This window comes from Rattus norvegicus, chromosome 6 (genome assembly GCF_036323735.1).
Source record: "Rattus norvegicus strain BN/NHsdMcwi chromosome 6, GRCr8, whole genome shotgun sequence".
In the NCBI taxonomy this organism is placed as follows: Eukaryota; Metazoa; Chordata; class Mammalia; order Rodentia; family Muridae; genus Rattus; species Rattus norvegicus.
Genome location: NC_086024.1, coordinates 45,422,396 through 45,445,945, shown reverse-complemented (window position 1 = coordinate 45,445,945; position 23,550 = coordinate 45,422,396). Strand labels below are relative to the sequence as shown.

At 37.3% G+C, this 23,550-nt stretch overlaps 1 protein-coding gene across 2 annotated transcripts in view; it reads right to left on the bottom strand.

The window, feature by feature from the left end:
* Rock2 (Rho-associated coiled-coil containing protein kinase 2) overlaps window positions 1–23,550 on the bottom strand; it is a 94,951-nt gene that overhangs the window by 56,828 nt on the left and 14,573 nt on the right. For both annotated transcript variants that reach the window (XM_006239909.5, NM_013022.2), the window contains exon 2: window positions 1,791–1,872. In XM_006239909.5, the coding sequence (XP_006239971.1) occupies window positions 1,791–1,872 (82 nt within the window). The remainder of the gene's footprint in view (window positions 1–1,790; window positions 1,873–23,550) is intronic.

The following is a 23,550-nucleotide window of genomic DNA, read 5'->3' as shown; positions in this document are numbered from 1 at the left end:
ACAGACTACTTGCTTAACAATGTAAGGTCCTGGGTTCAATTCCTAGCACCAAAATAAACAAATACTCTAAAATGTATGTTATCTTTGCATTAAGGAACCAAAGTTCTGTAATTTGTTGGCACATGTCCATGAAGATCACTAACCACCAATATGCAGTACACTAAAGCTATTTTGCTTCTCACTTCACTGTGTGCAAGTGACATCAATGACCCAGGCAATCCTGATGTGCTTTATAATGGCAGAAAGCAATCACAAAGCCAGGCATGTCACCCAAGACCAGGAGACTAAATGCAAGGACTATGTGTTCTAGGCCATATTACTAGACTTACTAGATGTTATCTCCAAAGAGAAAGAGATGAAATCACTTACTATTCCAAATTTAACAATGACACTTAACCCACTTCTTTAAAAGGTGGCAATCACATATTTCAAATATATCAACTACTATAGTAACTATTAAATAGAGAAATACCCTACTGTTGGCAATTCTAAAATAAAGGACTTAGGTGTGGGGATAAAGAAAATGCATTAATCATTCTCAAACTTTCTTTCCCCTTTTATTTATCCATTTTATAAATTTTAAATTTGTGTATGATGAATTTAACAGTATGGGTTTGTGTGTGTGAGTGCAATGCCCTCAGAAAGTAGAAGGCACCAGGTTCCCTAGGAGTTAACAACAGGTTGTTACAAGCTTGCCTAACGTGGGTGCTAGGATTAACATTATTTTTTTTTGAGACTATCTTAGACAGCCTTAAACCTCCTGCCTCAGCCTCCTGTATTGCTATACACAAGCACTAGCCACCATCCCCAATTTGTTTTGAGAATATATTTTCAGAATCTACTTATTCTAACACAATGCTGAGAAACATTAAGACTAACCACATGCATGGTGCTAACTGGCATCAGATCATTTTTCCTTAATGGGTGTAAACGTATGTACTTATTGAATCAAAACTTACTAAAGTCTTCTGGATAAATAAAAGCAAAGTCAAAGTTACAATATTAACTTAAAATTTCACTTAGACCAGCCAGTCATTATAATCAATAGTTATAGTCATAACAATCCATACATAATCTTAAATTGTATCTACTTTAGCTATTCTAACTTAGTTCAGCAAAATTACTTTGAAATTTTTTTTCAGAGACAGGGTTTCTCTGTGTAGCCCTAGCTATCCTAGGAGTAGCTCTCTAGATCTACAGAACTAGCACTGGCCTCAAACTCTGACTCCCAAATGCTGGGATTAAAGGCAGGCATCACCACCATCTGCAAAATATTATTTTAAAGGGAAACAAAGGCAAATGAATAAAATCAAGTTTAGTAAGTTAATGGCTTGTGAATAAAACTGGCCCCATAGGCTCATATATCCAAATGCTTAGTCACCAGGGAGTGGCACAATTGGAAAGGATTAGAAAAGGATTAGGAGTGGCCTTGTTGGAGGAAGTTTGCCTCTGGGAGTGGGCTTTAGGTCTCAAAAGACCATACCAAGCCCAGGGTCCTTCTCAAGGCCTGTAGATCATGCTGTGTTCTCAGCTGCTGCTCCAGGATCATGTGTGTCATCATGCTTCCTGCCAAGATAATGGACTGAACCTCTGAAACTAGAATCAAGCCCCTGGGTAAATGCTTTCTTTTAAAAGAGTTTTCTTGGTCATGGTATCTCTAAACAATAGGACAGTGGCTAGGACACAGGTTAACAAGTTAAGAGATATAAGTACCAAAAATTAACCAAACACATTTCCTTTAAAGTATGGGTATATGTCCAGACATGAATAATAAAAATAAATATACTTACATCTATTTAGGAAATTATCTATATTTTTATTTTTCCTCAAAGCAGGAAAATCCAAATCAAGGACCAAGGAATTTAAGCCATCCTGTTTTAAAAAAAAAAAAAAAAAAAAAAAAAAGAGTAAAAAGCAAGTTTGTATAATTCTTAAACATTCAAAAGTCTTTAAATATTATAAATGCTGTTCCTACTGCATAAATACCAACCCACGGTAGTATATTACAAAGGCTCTCCAGACCCAACAGCTTGAAAAAATTTCCTAAGCAGAGAATGTTAGCTGAGAAGCTGGCAGTGTGTACAAGTCACTTACAAGTTTTCATTCATCTAACAATCATTAATTTTGTGCTTAATATATGTAGAAGACAGGGAAGAGGTCCCTTTTCCAGGTAAATAGATGGAACTAGAAACGATCATAAGAGTACGATAACTGAGACCCAGGAAGACAAGCATTTCATGTTTTCTCTTATCTGAAGTTCTAGCTCTAAATCTGCAGATGTGAGTAGATATCTTGGAATAAATGCAGATGACCTAAGAGGGTGAGCTAGGCTTATATGGTTCCCCTCCAAAAAAATCTTAAGTTGTGCTAACTGACCTGCTGTCATTTATCATGAAGAGCTGAACAAAAGCTATTTCTAATACTGTAGTGTTTTGTAGGTACTGGAAGATTTTTAAGCCCAATTATTCAACAGACTAACTTCATCCCATTTTCAACAAGAAGTTTATTGCCTAGTTATAAATACATACATACATACATACACACACACACACACACACACACACACACACACACACACACACACACACACACACAGTGTTTCCCTGAAGATGACAAGGAACACAAAACCTAAGAATGAAACGGCTCAGCAGCTGAAGTGCTGCAGCAGCCTGATAACCTGAGCTTGACCCTACCTCTGCCTCCTGAGTACTGAGAATGGAGGTAGGCATGGGTGCCTGGCTTTTATATTCATTTTATATTCATTTTTAGTATTACATTAAAAATGCCTAATTACTGTAGGAGTTTGGGTACCTCCTAAAATTCTGTGTATAGTGCAAGTGCCTCACTGGCTCTGCCCCAGCGCTTGTTGAGAGTCTGAATGATACAACATATTAACTGCACAACAATGCGTTGTGATAGCAAGTCATCAACTACAGCACATTTTCATGGTAAGAAAGTGTGTGAGGACTTTATTACTGACCCAGTCAAGGCGCTAACACTGCTAACAGCAGCACAACGGCTAGTATTTACCTACTGCCTGGTATCAGACTTGCCAGACACTTAAATATAACACCACCTCATTTAATTTCCTAGCAGACTGCAAGTAGATGCTATTATCTTTTATCCCCCTAATTGTGAAGATTAAGTTTAGAAGTTAAAACAATTTCCCAGTTCTGCTCAGCTAAAAAACCGAATGGCTGGTATTGGGCTCAGTACAACTTCAAGTAACTAATATTAATATTTTAAGTATTTTTCTTCTAAAATATTAAATAGGGGAAGACATTAATCAAAATATTCACAATGTGGTTCAGAAGTTTTGCGAGTAAAATTGCGAGTAATTGTTATGTTACATGATTTCTTTAGTTTATAATCAATAATTATCCTTTTCTCTATAAACAAAAAAATTTTCTTATTCAAGACTAAAAGAATACATACTATTTTAGTCCAAACTCTCTATAGAACATCAAAAAAGTCATTTAAGTATTTCCCCATTATAAAATATAAGAAAAAAAAGTAACACACTATCTGTCTGAATGTCTTCGAGGTAAAGGAAATATCTCTTGTAGTCATAATGTACAGATAAGCAGTGAAAGGAAAATGACCAGCTGCCCTGGTAGGGACTCTGAGATGGAATTAAAGAAATTACAAACACAAACCATGACAATTATTACAGTTGGTGTGGTGGTCCCACAGACTCCTATGTTTTTATGCATGGCCCTAGGAAGTGGCACTATTAGGTGTGGCCTTGTTGGAGAAAGTGTGTCACTGTGGGAGCTGACTCTGACATCAATTTGACACAAAGTCAGCTCCTCCAGCACAATGTCTGCCTGCATGCTGCCAGGCTTCTGCCAGGATAATAATGGACTAAACCTCTGAAACAGTAAGCCAGTCCTAATTAAATGTTGTCCTTTATAAGAGTTGCCATGTATCTCTTCACAGCATTAAAACCCAAACTACAATAACAGAAATTAAGACTTTTCGTTTTCTGCTGGACATGGAAATTCACACACTTAATACCAGGACTCAGGAGACAGAGGCAAGCAAATCTCTGAAAGTTCAAAGCCAGCCTGGTCTATATAGTAAATTCTGGGCCAGCTAAGGCTAAGCCATTAAGACTCTGCCTTTAATTTCTTTTTCTGTCTTACGTAAAAAGTTACTGAAGGGAGCTAGAGCGATGGCTTAGTCATTAAGACCTTCATTGCTCTCCCAGAGATCCTAACTTCAGTTCCCTGCACCCACACTAGGCAGCTCACAACAGCCTATAACTCCAGCTCCCCAAGAATCAACACCCTATTCTGGTCTTTGTGTGTACCTGTACAAGTAGCAGAAATATATACATAAAAAATGAAAATCTTTTTTTAAGTCACTGAAATACTTGAATATCACATTACTCCTAAAAACTAACACTCAACTTCCCAACCAAGCATTCATCAAATCATTAAATGAATTGTTTAAACAAGTCCACATGCACACAAAAGTATAAAAATCTGTATCCACAGACATTAGCAATTTAAATTCACTAAGCATATATTATATGGGGAAGTCACTTTAAAATTTTTTGTTTTAAATTCTGTGTACTTATTTTAAATGTTTGGGCTTGTCTGCTCCCCTGAACCTGGAGTTACAGGTGGTTATGAGCTGCCTGATGTGGGTGCTGGAACCAAACTTGGGTCCTCTCAACACAAGTATGTGCTCTTAACCAATGAACCATCTCTCCAGCTCTGAATCACTTTTTAATTTAATTTTCATTTAAAAAAGAAAAAGAGGGGTTGGGGATTTAGGTCAGCGGTAGAGCGCTTGCCTAGCGAGCACAAGGCCCTGGGTTCGGTCCCCAGTTCCGAAAAAAAGAAAAGAAAAGAAAAGAAAAAAAAAAGAAGAAGAAGAAACAAACCACCCCACAGTGGAAAAGGAATACAGGAAACAGGCAGCTTTCTTTTACCCACAGAACAGTCATGAGGAATCCTCAAGGAATAGAGTACTAGGAAGTGGCAGTTCTAAAACATGTTCTTTTGTTTTTTCTCCTTCTTTGTGTATAAATATGCAGAATCAAAGGCCTGCCTCATTTTAATAAAAAAAGTAAAATCAACCTTTTTTTTGAAAGATTTAATTCCATTACTTTAAATTGTATGCATACATGTGGCTACATGTGGGTATGATACACTTGAATCCAGGTGTCCCCAGAAGTTAAAAGAGAAAGGCAGATCCTCTGGAGCTGGAGTTAAAGTGGTTTGAGCCCTTGAGGCACTGGCAACTGAACTCAGGTCATCTGGAAAAGCAGTACACATTCTTTTTTCCCCCCATCTTAACTTATTTCTTATTTACATTTCAAATGTTATTCCCTTTCCCGGTTTCCAGGCCAACATCCCCAACCCTTCCCCCTCCCCTTCTATATGAGTGTTCCCCTCCCCATCCTCCCCCCAGAACCGCCCTCTCCCCCAAGAATCCCGTTCACTGGGGGTTCAGTCTTGGCAGGACCAAGGGCTTCCCCTTCCACGGGTGCCCTAACTAGGCTATTCATTGCCACCTATGCAGTTGGAGCCCAAGGTCAGTCCATGGGCTCCAACCCAGTCTTTGGGTAGTGGCTCAGTCCCTGGAAGCTCTGGTTGGTTGGCACTGTTGTTCATAGGGGTCTCAAGCCCCGTGCAGTAGACATTCTTAACTCCCTTGACCACTAAGCTATCTTTCCAGCTCCCAAAATCTTATCCACAGAAGCTTCAGAAGCAAAACATACTTCACCTTTACACAGGAGGCTACAGTAAGACATCAGGGAATTTTGTTTTTCTCTTCTTGTTTGTTTTAACATACTTTGGGGGTGGGGGCATCTATGGAAGGGGCACATGCCATGGTACACGTGTAGAAATAGGAGGACAATTTGCAGGAGTTGGTTCATTCTACATGGGTCTCAAGGACTGAACTCAAAATAGCCAGACTTGACAGCAAATGCCTTCATACTGAATCATCTCACTGGCCTACAAGGATTTTTTTTTTTAAGTAGACACTTTGAGTGAAAAAACAAGAATAGCAAAACTCTATAAACTTATGCATTATATTTTCCCCCAGTTCATGTATCCTTACCTACTGAAAAAAAAAAAGGATAAGTAACTATGATTAAGAGGAATCTAATCTCTACTTCTCTTTTCTACATCTAATTCATACTTTTCTGTTCTACTTTACATTTGGTAGCTCATGTTTTATTTGGAAAGGGGAAAATTCCCACTATTAGAAAGCAATAAAAGCTAATTAATATGCACAAATATAGTTTTAGAAGTACAGTTAGCAACCATAGCCGCCTATAAATTCTCTGTATACTGTACCTTCATTCCTGGCATTGATCAAGTACACATTAGCAACTCATTAAAAAAATTTAAAAGATATTGAACCTGAATTTTCCTTTAACTGGAACCCACAAATAGCCATAATCTTTCTTTCTTTCATTCAAAAGGGAAAAGCAACAAAATAAATGTATGCCTAAGCATTTAGTCTCTGAATGATCTTCTAGGTTTGAAAATAATTTCTGTAAGTCACACTATAGCCCAGAATTTTATTTTCAGGCACCTGCCAGATGGGAAAGAGACCCAAAAATTGGATATGTGTATTTCATAGAGCATACACAATGATCTGCTGAGACAAAGGAAGTGAGAGGGTTGGTTGTATTACTGTGTAACAGTTTTCAACAACATTTCACTCTTGGTAACAACATTTAACCAAGTGTGCCATAATGCAATAAACATGTATTTTATCATGTTATCCTTCCATAGTGTCTACTAATTTTTAAACTCCTTATCTAACTTCACGGATTAAAATTATACCATTTTAGAGAATATGTCAAAACTAGGCAAACTATTAAATTCAAATATGTATAGTATCCATTATACTGCAACTATTTACAATCTGATGTGTGCATCACAGGTGTAAATTAAAACCAAACGCAAGTAGTAACAGCAAACAGAGAAAATGACGGTTGGCCCTTCACCTCTTCCACACTTTAAACTCTTATAACCAAAAATATGAAGAATGAGATGGCAGTCATATCGACCTCCTTAGTAATGTTCAACATCACCAAGAACCTATCTGACACAGTGACTGAGTTCACAACTTCTAATGATAAACATGAACCTCAACAGCACAGCTCTCGGATTGACTAATCAGGAAAGAAACTGAGTATAATGTCCTTCTAGCATGTTAATGTCTTGAAATGATGATGAGCATGTTTCCTCAGATTAAAATGTTATCAGTATTATATAGAACAATAAGTCAGGCAGAAATGCCTTCCTAAAACATAGAGCCTCTTAGGCCCCCTGCTGCTCCTGTTCAAGACATTAAACTGTCTCAAAGAAAAGAGCTCAAGCCTTGATTGGGGATTTAACCAATTCTGCAGGTATTGACAAGCTTGTGATACTAGGCACAACTGCCTAGAGACTTAATAGTAATGGAAATTTTAATTACTACAATGTCTCTTACTCTTTTGGTTATAGGTTCAATACTATTCTCATTTCTCCAATATTCCTGTGCATGGCTTTTCAAGAACACATATGACAACCTGATCTGATTTCTAAGCCTCATGTGGTAGGAGAGATTTCCCAAGTTGTTGTTCTTGTGCACACACATACAACACCCACACATTAAAAACTAATCACCATCCAACAGCCACTTAAGACCCAGACAATGACGTTTAATGTCCTGAACTGAATCAAACATTGAACTAATTTTTATTAAATATAATGATAATAATTTGGAAAATCTCTTCAGCTTTTCTGTTTTGTTTCTTTAATATCAAAGAATATATTCTAAAAATTTAGATACTACCAGGAAATGTGAGTTACCTCTGTATTTTGCTTTGTTTTGACTGACATATACCAGAACCAATTGGTGAAAAATGTAGTTTTCTTGACAGCATATACCCTTGGAAGGCACTCAAGAATAAGAAACAAATCAGAGAAAAAGTAAGGAAATAAACTGTGCAGTAAGACTGACTGGACAATTAGAATGAAGCACCCACATATTCTAATCTATCTGTTAATACGGGTTGAACACTGCTGTAACAGAAATAACTGGAAAAAATAAATATATGTTCAGTATCAATGCACTTCTTTAACATTAATGCTACAGAAAGAATTTTTTAACAGTCACCAGTGGCAGAGGTGGTGCTTTGGCTAAAACAAAACTCTTGAATCCTACATACATAAAAATGCAGAAAACGTATCTGTCCTCTATCAAAAAACACAGAAACTTAACGGATAAAATTTGTAAAAGATAAGTGTGAGAGCGTAAGAAAATATTTTCAATCCTTTGCCACATGATGAAAAACTACCATGAAGCCAGATGGTGGTGGCACACACCTTAATTACAGCACTCAGGAGAGAAATCTTTAAATTCCAGGCCACCCTGGTCTATAGGATTGAGCTCCAAGAGAGCCTGAGCTAAAACAGAGAAACTCTGTCTTGGGGGAAAAAAAAGGAGGGGGGCCTACCATGAAATTTCCAGCTTTAAACAAGTTTTCTGGGTATCTTTCAGAACACATTTTAAAAAGTTGGGGAGGGAAACAGGGCAAGTTGGGATAAGGACATATGTAGGGAGAACAGGGGAAAGAGAAGGAAGACAGACTGGGGGTGAGGGATTTGGGAGGAAGCAATCTCCAGGATATGCCAGAGATCTGAGATAGGAGGAGGCTCCAGAGGGTCTATGGGGCCGACTCTAGATGAAACTCCTATCAACTGGGAATACGGATCATGAAGTGACCACTTCCTATGGTCAGGCAGGACTTCCAGTGGAGGAATAAAGACAGCAACCCACCCATTAAACCTTCCAGGCAAAACATGACCTGCTATAAGATGTACAGGGACAAAGAACAAAGATGGAGGGAATAGACAAAATGACTGGCCCAAACTGTGACCCATCCTATGGGCAAAACCAATCCCTGCTCCCTCACACTATTAATAATACTCTGTTATACTTGCAGACAGGACCCTAGCATAACTGTCCTCTGAAGGGCTTCACCCAACAGCTGACCAAAACAGATGCAGAGACCGGCAGCCAAACATTAAACGGGAGTGGAAGAGTTGGGGGAAAGATTGAGGGACCCAAAGAGGAAAGGGACTAAACAGGAAAACCATCACAGTCCACTAACCTGGACCTTTGGGGTCTCCCAGAGATTTGAACCACCAACCAAAAAGTGAGCATGGACTGGACCTATGCCTCATGCACATATGTAGCAGATGTGCACCTTGATCTTCATGCCGGTCCCCCAACAACTGGAGCAAGGACTGTCCCTGAATATGTTGCCTGCTTATGGATCCCGTTTTCCTAACTGGGCCATCTTTGTCTGGCCTCAGTGAGAGAGGATGTGCCTAGACCTGCAGTGACTGATGGGGGGTGGGGGGGAGAATACATTCCAGAGGGGGCATGGGGGAAGAGCTGCAAAAAGGGAGTACTAGGAAGAAGGGGACTGATATTGAGATGTGAAGTGAATAAATTTTTAAAGATCATTAAACTTACAAATTAATTATATATTCTTCTATAAAAAGCAAAATTACTCTAAATTCGCTGGTTTTGCTTCATGATACCAAGTTATTAACAACAATATCCTGGTCAGTAGTTTTGGGAAAATATCTAAGGACAACAGTCTTAGCAGTAAATGACAAAAACAATTTTTAATGTTTTGAAAGAAATTAATGCTATAGAGAAAATATTTTGAAAAAAGATGTTTGGAAATGTCCCCAAGCATATATGAGTAGTACTGAGTAACACTCTTTGCATTTTGGAGAGAATAAACTATGTTAACTTGCATAATTAATAAAACTTTTAAGCTGCATCCTAAGTCAGATAAAAGTAGTTGCTAGTTGCATGTGTTTTGAAATTCTTCTTCTTTGTCATTATTCTTCTCCCTCTGTTAGGTTCATGTACATGAACTGTTTCAAACAGTTTTAGAGAACTAGGTATCTTCCTTTATGCAGTAATGCCCCGCAGTAATGCCCCTCTTTGTCTCTAATAGGAATGCTCTGCTGTGACTAATGTTAATAAAACCTCCTTTAGTCTTCTACAGAACACAGGTGTACACAAAGACACCTTGACTTGAATTCAAGGAAACCAACTAGTTCCCTATGGTGACAGACCCAGGGCAGTTGAGTGATTTTTAAACTCATGTATTAAAACAGAAAAATGCGGCCAACTTAGTTCACTTTTAAGTTCTGTTCTCCACCACCAGAAGAAACAGTTTACTATATAACAGATTACTCAATAACCACCAAAAATGTTACTAGTTGCTGAATAGTATCAACAAATTTACTAACTGGTGTGTTGTATGTATGTCCTTCATTTGTAACAAAACAACAAAAACTATGATAGACCTCAGAAGCTAGGAACAAAGTAAATTCAAGTGGAACCTCATCTTCAAAAATCACTAAAACTGACATTAAGCCTAATTTTAAAAACAATAAAATACATTTAATTTGGTAAAAAAGGCTGATAACGCTTATCTACAGGTTTACCTTTCACTTTAAAACTCCTATTTTATGTATAATTTATATTTATGATATTTAAATGCATTATATAAATATTTATTTGCAAACATTTTGAAATTTTTCTTACTAACAGTATCACAAGACTAGAAATTTAACAACCATAAATTCCTCAAAGGCAAATGGTTCATTATCTTCCTTAAAGTAAAAACTTTTACTTTCTATATTCTAAACACACACATATATGTTTACAGACACAAACACAAAGCCAAACTATTGAGTAATTAAGTACTCACCCAACACATTGGTGTCCACATAGCAAAGGTGAACGAGTCACGCTGCATGGAGATGACTGCTCTGTCTAATCAGAGTGCCATTCCATTATAATCAGACTACACTCAGGTTTAAAATGCCTTCCCTCTGCCTTCCCGGTCATTCCCTCTGTACTACGGATACTTCCTCCATTCTCTAATGTTCCTCAGGTTCTTATGACTTCTTACCTGTCCTCTCCTCTTCTGCTGCAGTCTACCCCTAATTCAATGCTAAGTAATATTCAATCTTGATTTTAGTCAAAATTATTCAATAGTTTCCAAATGTCTAGACAATGTAACACTGAGCTGCCATGTAACCCTCTGTCCTGGTACTTCCTACAGTTTTACTACCCTTCATTCACACATTGCTGTAGATTTCTACTGTCCATTATTTATAAAAGTCACTAATCATGTGAAGCTATTATATCATAGCTGGCTTGAATGAAATGCATTCTAAATACAAAGAATACATCAAATTTAGGACCAAAAAAAGAACATAAAGTATACCATTCACATTTTAAAATACCAATCACATGTTGAAATGATCACATTTTGATTATGAGGTTAAATAAAATCTATTATTGAAATTTATTTTATTCATTTATTTCTACTTTTAAAAAAATCTGTAAAGGTGTTTTCCCTACATGTATCTGTATCTGGTGGTCTTAAGAGTTCAGAATAGGGTTGGGGATTTAGCTCAGCGGTAGAGCGCTTGCCTAGCACACGCAAGGCCCTGGGTTCGGTCCCCAGCTCCGAAAAAAAGAAAAAGAAAAAGAAAACAAACAAACAAACAAACAAAAAAAAAGAGTTCAGAATAGATTATCAGAACCCTTAGAACTGGAGTTACAATCAGTTGTAAGTAGATGTCACTAACATGTGTGCCAAAAATTAAATGTGGGTCCTCTGCTCTTAATTTCTGAGCCCCCTATTTCTATTTTTTAAAATACTACTACTAGAAATATGAAAACTACACATGTGGCTCACATTACTTATCTCCTACACAGAACTACCTAACAATGATCTTTCACAATGATCTGTATATTCAGTAACGGCTCAAACTGGTCTTTCACTGCTTCCTCATTCAACATCCCTTCTTTACTGAGGGAAGCCATGTTCCATGAGTGTAAGAAAGTATTCTTTGGTCTCCTCTACTTGTCCATGTTATTACCTACTCTACAAAACAGAGCTCAAAGAAAGCATGTCTTTGACAACTTCATGAGTCCTCAAGCATAAAAGCCTGTCTATACTGTTTCTACATATTACATGTTCTTGGGGAACAAGATCTATGTAGTCCTGACATCCTGGAACTCACTCTGTATACCAGAATGGTCTCAAATTCAGAGATCTGCCTACCTCTACCTCTTGAGTACTGGGATTAAAGGCATGCCTCCCCCCAACCCCCACCCCACCCACCACTGCCCAACATTATATGTTTTTTTAAGAAGGATGACACTCTATTTACAACAGCTATTGCTGGGCATGGTTTATCAAATCTAGTCAGAAGTTCTTCAAGTAAAAATGCTTCAAATTCAGCTGAGTGGTAATGTCTCACATCTTTAATCCCAGCACTCTAGAGGCAGAGGCAGGTGGATCTCAATGAGTCTGAGGTCAGTCTGGTATACAGAGTGAGTTTCAGGACAGACAGGACTACACAGAGAAACCTTGTCCTGAAAAAAACAAAAAACAAAAAACCGAGCCAAAACAAAAAAATCTTCAAATTCAACTTGTCTCCTCTATTGTTTCTATCCTACTACCTTACAGTCTCCCAAATATTAGCAAGACCAGTGATACAATCCTTAAATATTAAATATTGTTATTTAGCATATTAAATATTATTTATACAGACCTGCAGCTCATTTACTCCTGAACTTTTAAATGATGGTTTTTGTTTTTGGTTTTTTTTTTTTGGTTCTTTTTTTCGGAGCTGGGGACCGAACCCAGGGCCTTGCGCTTCCTAGGTAAGCACTCTACCACTGAGCTAAATCCCCAGCCCACTCCTGAACTTTTAAAATGACCTTTCTTTCACATTCATCATCTAGCTGAAGCCCTGCTCTCCTTTGCTGGCATGACTTACCTTATTCTAAAATTGTTTTTGCATGATGGGCCCTATATATGTGGTATTTCTCCCTGTTTACCAAGACAACTGTAAAATATTCTTCCTCCACCTTTCCTGAGAACTCAGCTTTGCATCAGATCACCAGTGACTCACTACTACTTCTTCTTAAGTCACCTGTTACCCATTGGGCTCACTAATTTCAGCCTCCATAAATGTCTTCGTTCCTGTGCACTGTTACTTTAAGACTAATCTTATCATAATTAAACACTCATTCCTGAGTTAACATCAACAATAACTGAAACACTTCCATAATTTCAATTTTAAATACTTTTGTCTTAAGCAACATCTTTCCTACTTACTTTAAGGCAATGTGGTTCTCAATCCGTGGGTCACAATCTCTTTGGGGTCAGGAATATCAAAAGACCATTTCACAGGGGTTACATATCAGATATGCTGCTTATCAGGTATTTACATAATGATTCATAACAGTAGAAAATTACAGTTATGAAGTTGCAATGAAAACAATCTTAAGGTTAAGAGCAGTTGTCATAATATGAGGAACTGTATTAATGGGTCACAACATTGGGAATGTTAAAAACCAGTGTTCTAATGCCTCAATTCCAATATTCCTTTGATTCAACAACAGCCTCTTTTCCCACTCTATTTCATCCTCTTCCTTCCCATACTGTCCACATAACTTAACCTCCAGAGCCAATCGTTATAATCACATCCCTCCACTTATGTCCTAGTTGGTCTCTAAATCATACTATTCTGGAAAACTGATCTAACCTTACTTACCTGTTGGGGTACATCGTGTGAAATTGTGTTTCTGTCATTCCTCACCTTTAACTGATTGGCTTTAATAAAATTCTGATGCCCAGGGGTTGAGGATTTAGCTCAGTGGTAGAGCGCTTGCTAAGCAAGCGCAAGGCCCTGGGTTCCTCTTCAGCTCCGGGTGGGGCGGGAGGAGGGGGTGCTGGGGATGGGGGTTGGGGGGTTCTGATGCCCAAATGAGCTGGGCAGGAAGTGGAAGGTGGGACTTCCTGGAAGAGAGAAAGGAACCCTAGGAAGAGAGAAAGGAACCCTAGGAAGAAAGGTAAGACCATTCACCAGGAGAGACGGGAGAAAACGGACATGGTCACAGGCTGGAAGGTATAGCTAGGTAGCTGGAGCTAGGTCGTTGGGTTAACTTAAATGGGCTACTTGAGAGTCTGCCCAGCTAAAACCAAAGGCATTGAAATATTAAAAGGCCTCGGTGTGGCTATTTGGGAAAAAGCTGGTTGAGAAATAACAGCCACCATATCAATTTCCTGCATTAATTAATAAATACATAATATAATCTTTTAATCTACAAATTCTTTCTTGATTCAATTCTCATTCATATTCATTCATATACTGTTCCTCTCTCTGGTCCCTCTCTTCCATTAATATTAAAATATATTGATCCTTTCACTGTAGGAAAACAAAGGCTCTTGAAACCACTTCCCACACAGCCATTATTCCATTTTTCCCCTTTATCTTCACAAGAAAATTCCTTGAAAGAAGTATTTATGGCATTGCTTTAGCTTTGGTACTCCCATTAACTTTTAGACCTCAATCCAATGAGTTCTCCTACCACAACCACAACAATAAAATAGTTCAAGCTCATCAATGACCTACATCATTCATCAGAAGACCAAATTTGTTCACATTTTTATGTACTTCTTTTTTTTTTTTTTTTTTTTTGGTTCTTTTTTTCGGAGCTGGGGACCGAATCCAGGGCCTTGCACTTCCTAGGCAAGTGCTCTACCGCTGAGCTAAATCCCCAACCCCTATGTACTTCTTGAAAACCTTTCTTCACTGGTTTTTGGTGGAGAGGGTCACCACAAACTAAGGAACTGTATCAAAGGGTCACAGCAAGAGGAAGGTTAGAACAATTGGTTTTAAACCAGTTGTTTAAGAGTTTAGGTAGAGAGACACTCCGAAAGGTATGAGCCCACTCAGCACTCATCTTGACTTTGAAACATTACTTCCACAAGATGAAGTCCTTAGGGAAAAGGCTGATTCTAAGACTAGAGCAAGAAAAATTACAATTTGATCTTGGTATCTTGTACCAAAAAGAAAAGTATAGAGGTTATAAAATGGCATTATCTACTTAGATGCATTATATCATAGTCCTACTTTTAAAATTCAATAGTTATATAAAATTAACAGAATTTGAATGAAGACATAAGACCATTCTTTACTGTTTCTGCAAACTGAGGCTTTAAAATTATTTGAATCATTTTTGAAAATGTTTTTAATTGAAATAAAATGATACCATTTTCCTCCCTCCTGTCCCCCACCAAGCTATCCACTTAAAATTCTCCCCTCTCTCACACACACTTTCTTTTAGATTCATAGCCTTTTTTCTTTATTATTGCTATTTGTGTATCACACACACACACACACACACACACACACACACACAAAATTCAAATACAACTTGTTGAGTCTATTTTTATTATATTGTATATGGTTTTAGGGATGACCACTTTGTACTGAACAACAAAAGAAAGGTACTCATGCCCTAGCTAGAGAGGTTAATTCTTCTCCCAGCAGTCATTATTTGCCTGCAGTTCTTGCCTAGGGGTGGAATCCCACAAAATTTTCTCCCTTCCATGTTAATATACTCATTGATACTCCAGTCTTGTTTATGCAGTCATTTCTAGGAGAGATTGCTTCATAGCAAAAGTACTAGTATTCTGATTCTTAACACGCATGGCTGACGGTAACATTTCAAAGGGGACATAAAGGCTGTTGTGGAATGGTCTCTAGTGGCAAGTCTGAAACCTGATTATGAACTAAGCAATGGCACAGATTCTAGTCTTACTCTATGTGCTACAGAAGTAAGTGCAGTTATGATGGTAATGGAGGGAACTCCCCTAATAAAATATTGCAGAAGACTTCTGACTAATAAATATACAAGTAATAATTGAATTATAAAATCACCATCTCATAACAGCAAAATAAAAATTTGGAAATTTTCAATGGATTCTAAAACTAGTTGGTAAAAGTAGAAATAGAAACATGGTTTCAAATACTCTAAGTCCCTCTTCACAAAATGCTAGGGGCTGGAGAGATGGCTCAGTATTTAAGAGCATGTGTGGTTCTTGCAGAAGACAAGGGTTTTCTATTCCCAGCATCCACAGAGCAGCTCAACATTGACACATGAAAGCTCACAACATACTTACTAATTATGAAAAAGAAAAATTAGGAACAGGAGAGATTATTTTTAAATAAGTAGCCAGTGCTAACATCACCAATGTTCACATGCCCACCAAAAAGATTTGAGAGCACACCATTTTGTCTGTGATATCAGCAAATACCATCAGGCTCTAACTACCATGAAACACTGGACAAACCCAAATTTCAGAAATAATGACTTGTAATCTTCAAAACTCTGGAGAGCAGGAAACTCAAAAGGAAGGCTTCTCAGAGTTGTTCCAGATGGAGACAGAGGGCTATGGAAATCCAATGAAATATATGGTCCTACATCATGATCATTTTCAATCACAATTACTTGGACAATATTTGAATGGGGTCTCTATGTAAAAGTGTATATAAAAGTTGTTCCCAATTGTTAGAAAAGACTTTTAAAGTGTATTATGCCAGGCACATTCTCAGCTCAGAGTTTAGACAAGTCATTTCCCTCCAAAGGGTTCACAGTGTATTAGCATGGTTCGCTCTCCCAGCCAGATCTCTGTTTTAGATTTTACTGTCTAAACTTTAAACACTATGTCTCTTATCTTTTTCTTCTTTCTCCTTACCTTAGAATACTAAGTCACCTAACTACTATTATATGGCTCCCAAAAATATAAAATGGCAGGAAGAGAATATTGATGTTTTGGTCACTGCTATAACTCCAATACCCAATCCTACAGCTAAGCTCGGTTTAGAAAAAATAAACAGAAACTCATATTCTCGAGATATAAAAAAAATTAACATACAATCACGAAATAGGTTCACTTTCCCAATAAATACAATGAAATATTGAACTAAACTAAATCCACTGACAGATCTGGTATATCACTTCAATAAAGGTCTACTGCATATGTGAATGACCTACTATCCTTGCTCTAAGGAGCTCAGTGAACAAATCTACTCCCATCTGAAAGTTAATATTGGAGCCAGCTAACACAGCAAGAAAATAACAGCATCACATGAACATTCAGTATTAAAAACACACCAAATATGGCTAAATATATAGTGCATACCTATAATTCCAGCTACTAGGAGACTGAGGAAAAATTAATGAGATCTTACATAAAAATAAAGTTTTAAAAAGGAAACAGAATATGGTAGTACATGCTGTAGTACTGCAAAGAAAGGTAAGAAGATTCAAGGCCAGCCTAGGCTACTTAGAGCATTTTAAGGCTGGATTGGGCTACATAAAAGTCTATTTTAATAAACCAAACAAACAAATGAGTGGCACTGGGAATGCAGCTCTATGGCTTGGCTGGCATTTATTAATCCCCAAGTCCAATTCCCAGCACTGAAAACATAAAATTGACAAAAATTAATTACATCAGACTTGATTTAAAAAATACAAGTACATGGGAGAAGAGATTCTTCCAGAGAAAACCTAATAACACAAAATTCACTACGGAATGAAAGTGGTGTGAACCACGAGATAAGAAAAACTAAGGATTTTGTATTTCATTATATTTCTTTGAAAAACTGCCAAAGTTAAAATCAAAATATCTGCAATGGTTTCAATTAGTTTTAGTGTTGTAATTGAATAGTTTGTATTTAAGAGGGAGGGGGCCCAAAAAATCTGAAAATGCTATGGCTTCTATACACAAAACTATCCAAATCAGTAGCATTTCATTTCACAAATGTTCATTTCTCATGATCTGCCAGGTAATAACACTGATCTCCCTTTGCATAACTGTCAGAATTACAACAGAAAAAAATTATCATAAGCCAGGCAAGGGTGTACACACGTAGACGTAGTTTCCCAGCAATCTAAGACAGGAGGATTCATTTAGTCCATAAATTCAAAGTCAGCTTAGGTCATAAATTCAAGCAGCAGCATCACAATAAGACAGGGTCAACAACACTAAAGCAAAACAAGTTTTTTTTAAAATATAAAAGCTTCATATTTTTAAGAGTATAGGAATTTGAAAACCAAAATAACAAGTCTAGAGAAGACACACACACACACACGCAGAGAGAGAGAGAGAGAGAGAAAGAGAGAATCAACTTTCAAAAAGTAAAATCTAAAATGATAAATTAAAACCCCAATAATTACATTTGCAATGAATAGAAAAAGCAACCAATTAAAATAAATAAGAGCAAACATCAAATAAAGCAGACTTTAAAGAGACAGATAAAAGAAAATGTCACAATACAATGACTCTACATTTGAAGACACTGAATACAGTTTCTAAATATATAAAGGAGAACTAACAGAAGCAAAGACAAAAAGAAAACACTAAAGCCCAATGGGCAAAAGTAATAAACCTTTTCTGGTCAAAGAAACAGGTAGACAAGAGGAGCAAATGGAAGACAACTCAAAATCATCAACACACTTGATCTCAACATTGTACCCTCAAAAACTGTTAAACATAACTTTCTTTTTAAAGATTTATTCATTTATTATAATAAGTACACTGTAGCTGTCCTCAGACACACCAGAAGAGGGCATCAGATCTCTTTACAGATGGTTGTGAGCCACCATGTGGTTGCTGGGAATTGAACTCAGGACCTCTGGAAGAGCAGTCGGGCTCTTAACCACTGAGCCATCTCTCCAGCCCTAAACATAACTTTTAAGATTTATTTTTATGGGGTTGGGGATTTAGCTCAGTGGTAGAGCGCTTGCCTAGAGAGCGCAAGGCCCTGGGTTCGGTCCCCAGCTCCGAAAAAAGAAAAAAGAAAAAAGAAAAAAAAAGATTTATTTTTATTTTCTTATTTATAACTGTGTATGCTAATTTGTGTGAATACAAGGTACCTGTATGGGACGTGCCCTCAAAAGCCAGAAGAGGACATCAGAGCCCCTAGAACAGGAATGAGAGGTGGTTTTGAGCTTCCTAACCTTGGTGCTTGGGTCTAAAAAGTGTTCTTAACCACTGAACCATCTCTCCAGGCAAAAATGTACTGGTCTGTGGTTGTTGCTGTTGCTGTTTTGATTTTTTTGTATTTTTGCTTTTTGAGATAGAGTCTCATTATTTAGCCTTGGCTGGCTTAGAACTTGCTATGTAGAAAAGTGGCCTCAACCTCAGAGACCTATCTTGCTCTGGCTATATAGGCAGTAAACGTACTGAGATTAAAATCAAGAGCCACCAAGCAACTTGCCTTCCAAGCATACTATTTATATATTTTTTAAGATTTCACAGAATATTTTAAAAAAGAGGCCAGAGAGATGGCTCAATAGTTAAGAGAACTTACTGCTCTTTCAGAGGACCTGATTTCAATTCCCAACATACATTTCTAGCAGCTTCATAACTTCCCATAACTCCAGCTCCAAAGGATTCCATAATCCCTTCTAACCTCAGAGGATGCATGTGTAAGTGTGCACACATACACTCATACCATAGATACACACAAAGACACAGATACAAGAATCTTTTTTTAAAACATGTACAAAAAATGATCATACACTGAGTCATAAGTTTCAAATTTTAAAGAACAAAATGGTTTCCTTATAAAAGCAAATGAAGCAAGAACAGTTGATTCTCTTATTTCATGTACTTTTACAAACAGCACAACTCCAAAGTTCAATTCTATGTAACACAATACACTAATCTACACTATTCTTTTAACACACTGGGAAACAATCACATGTAGCTTTGGCTACTACTGTGTCCAAGGTTAATGATGTCACTTAAGTCTAACTTCAAAGTTCCAGGTCTCCTACAAGAATTGATAAAATGCTTAATTTATTTTTTATCCCCTGTGCAAGTTTTGACAAATATGGATGAATTGTAAAAAAAAATTATGCAAAATGAAAAGTACACAAAAATATATGCAAAATAATGTATGTTTTAATTTCTAATAAATTCTAGAAGCGAGAAGCAATTAACAATAAGAAAAGATTAAATTATAAGACATGGGAGATAAGACTGACCATAAAAAAAAAATTGAGGAAACTTTTTAAGAATGATAAAAGTATTGCCTATCTCTTTGTAATGGTTAATTGACAAATTAGTAAGTAGGAAAAAGGAGTATATTATTGAATGAATAAAGCATTATGATATACACCAACAAAATGGCCATAAAAGTCTTTGCATTTCACAATAGTGAATGTCTCTCCTTTGATCTCTCCTTACAGTAACTGTGAGTGGCTTAAGTGTTGTCTATATGTCCTGTTAAGAAAGTAATTCCGGGGTTGGGGATTTAGCTCAGTGGTAGAGCATTTGCCTAGCAAGCGCAAGGCCCTGGGTTCGGTCCCCAGCTCTGGGGGGTGGGTGGGGGGGTGGGAGGGTGGGGGTGGGGGGGGCGGGGGGGGGAGAAAGTAATTCCACCTTTGCATGTACTGTCTTTTCTGTTACTATTATTCACTCAAACACAGTATTTGTTAAATGCACTGAATACTATTATGAATGGCTTAAAATGGCATGTACTGGAAAGTATATTTGTGGGAACCAATACATTATAATTTCCAATGTTTCACATATCATATTTACATGTGTAAAGTAAGGTCTAATATCTGCCATTTTACATACCATAAAATCTAGTAAGCTAAGAAAAATGCAAGCAGTAAATATCATTCATTTTTCCTCCCAAAGTTCCTTATAACAAATCATTGTTGAAATTATCATCATTCAGTCAACCCATAAAACATTATTTGTAAGCCAAGGAATGGGAAAATTCAACACACACTAAGCAGAACAGTATGAAATGGATATGATTACAAAATAAGATAGCACAAATAATGATCAAAACATTAAATATATAACTATACTCCTTACATGCACAAGAGCTATGGGACATAAAGAGTAATGCAAATGGTTGTCTTGAAATAAACTAGACACAACGGCAAATACTGATTTTAATTTCTTAATTCCATGTGAATACTTTGCAGAGAAGTATAGCAAAGGTTGCAGTGAAGATAGGGACTTGTTGCTCAATAGGTATTTCTATTTTAGGTAATGAAGTTTTAAAAATAGATGTCGATGGTTGCATAATACTATGAATGTATGTAATGCCACCGAATTGCACATTTAAAGTGACACAGATAGAGAATTTGTCATGTTTATCTGACTACAACACATTTTTTTTTAAGTTCAAGAAACACCAGGAATGTCCAACAGAAACAGGGTTCAGGATAAATCAAACAGGGTACAGAAATAGGTCAAATTTCTAGAGACAAAACAAAACAAACCAACAACCATATGTGAGATACACAGTACACTGGATGTGATAAAAAGATTAGAGGTTGTAGAAGATAACCAGGAGACCTAGCACAGGGTGTAAACATAGGAAGCACCATCTTTCAATAATGTGCCAATCTGATCCCCACAAAAGAGAGAAGAGTGGCATTGTTTTCTACATCTTTAGGAAAGGTGCCTTCTTTTGGTGCACCCATGCAAATCTATAAGAAATTGGGCACTGGAAACCCAAGAAAAGGAACTGTTCAAAAAAGAATACTCTAAAAATTGTATGGCAAAACCCTTACCAAAAAAAGTAATGTTTGTATTGAGCATAGTAAGCACTCCAAGAGCTAATAGCTAAATAAAAAGGAAAACAACTAGAAAAAGGAAGACGATAGGAAAACTGAAGTGCCAGCTTGCTCTGTCCAGAGAAACATACTTAAACTTTTCCTCAATAAATAAGAAAATTGTCATTTAAGTATTTAAGTTAAGGAGTGAGTTAAGACTTTGCATTTTACAGTAAGTCCTTTACCTGGAGATTATAAAGTTGTAGGACTAGAAAAACTAGAGTAAAGACCACTGAAGAAGAAATCCTATGCTGATATAGAAATGATATGACAGTCATCTGAGTAGAAGAAGGGAGGCAGGAGAGACATGAACTATGTTTAGGAGGTGCACCAGCAGGACTGGATTTCTGGCCTGCCCCAGGAGAAATGATAGAGGAAATCATCACTGAATCTGAGACCAAATCATAGGAGATTTGCAAGCAAAGGGAAAGGAATATGACTGTGATCTAACCTCTGAGAGACTACAATGAACCAAGAAGAGATGCCAACAGATAAATGCATCTCAGCCTAAAGTAGCAACACAAGCATGCAGGTGGATAAAACAGACGTCATCGACACATAAACCCTCAGCAAGTCCTAGAAATAAGCAGATCCAAGCTTTAACAGTAATTGAGGTTTCTTTTCCTCAGGACATTCTGGTTACTTATTTCAGTGAGACATCTGAACATAATTAATAAAGTTAGAAGAATCAGAAAAGACATTCAAGTTGTGAGAGTTTATCAGCAAGAATGATGGAACAATCCAAAGCAGCTGAGGAATTTTCCTGATGATAAGCACTACAGGAATGAAACAGAAGGAAAGGAAGAATGAACAGTACTAAAAAGATAAGCCGGTGTGTCAAATGACAGGAAATTTAAGGGATCTTCTTTTGATGGCTTCTATTTTCCAGGAAACAGGAACACCATCTGTGGAGGAGACTTTGTTTCTAAACCAAAAGAAATTAAAGCCCTTAAGAAGAAGGAAAGAATTACCTTAAGCCTACAGTCTTAACAGGTCTCAGAGGTTGGAATCCAGGAATGTGCAGTGTTATCGACACAGTTAGTTGTCTAATGACTGTCCTCCATCACTCATCAACAAGCACCTTTTGTGTAGATCGGAGACAAACTGATTGTACTAGGTACATATAATGGAGATTCAATGGTGCAAGGAAACTGAGGGTATAGCAAGAGACCTGAATTGATGGACACTGCACTTTTGCCACTAGGGAAGGAAGCATTTAGAAGAGTTTAGAGCCTTACACCTCAAAAGTCTAAAAAAATAAGTTAGTGAAAGAATAAAGAAGCTTAGAGCAGGACTGAGAGTGTGAAGTTTTATATTTATGATCTAAACAGCAAAGTAGATTTCAGATAATGGTGAGATCCAGCACATTTCCATGGGATTCTGTGAGTGAATTAAGTGACCAGAAAGACTGAAGGGAGGGGTGATGGAATTAGGAGACAAAAGTCAAGGTTCTAAGTCCACGTAAACACTAAGTTCACACAAAGGAACTGTGCCAATCTCTTGTGGGAAAACCTGTGAGCCTGATGCCTACATCTTCAACAAACAATTAAGACACTGACAAGAAAGTTGTCAACAAGCGATAGTAGTGAGGAGAGGTACCAGATATATAACCCAGGTACACCACACTGAGTAGAAAGTCTTAGAGAAAGATATCATGGGCACTGCGATTGAAAGGACACTACACCACACTGAGAGCAGAAGCTCCAAGTTCTGAAAGAAGGGTACCTTGAGAACCAGGTGCTTACGATCTGGGCGAGAATCTGAAGCTGCAAGCAAGTATGTCAACCTCGGGACAAGAGAGGAAAAACAGAAGAACAGTTAAGGAAAGGACTGACCACAGAAGTGTCTCAGGACTTCTCATCAAACAGAAAGCAGCAGCTACGAAATTAAAATGAGGCTGGTGGTTCAGACGACAAGTCTCAAGAGCTCTATGGAAGAGAAAGCCAGGCATCTCAGCAATCAGCCAGTGCCTGGAACAATTGTAATTAGGAAAGAGTCTATCTGTTTCTAGCGTTTAAAAAAAAAAATTCAGGCCTCTCTGGAAAG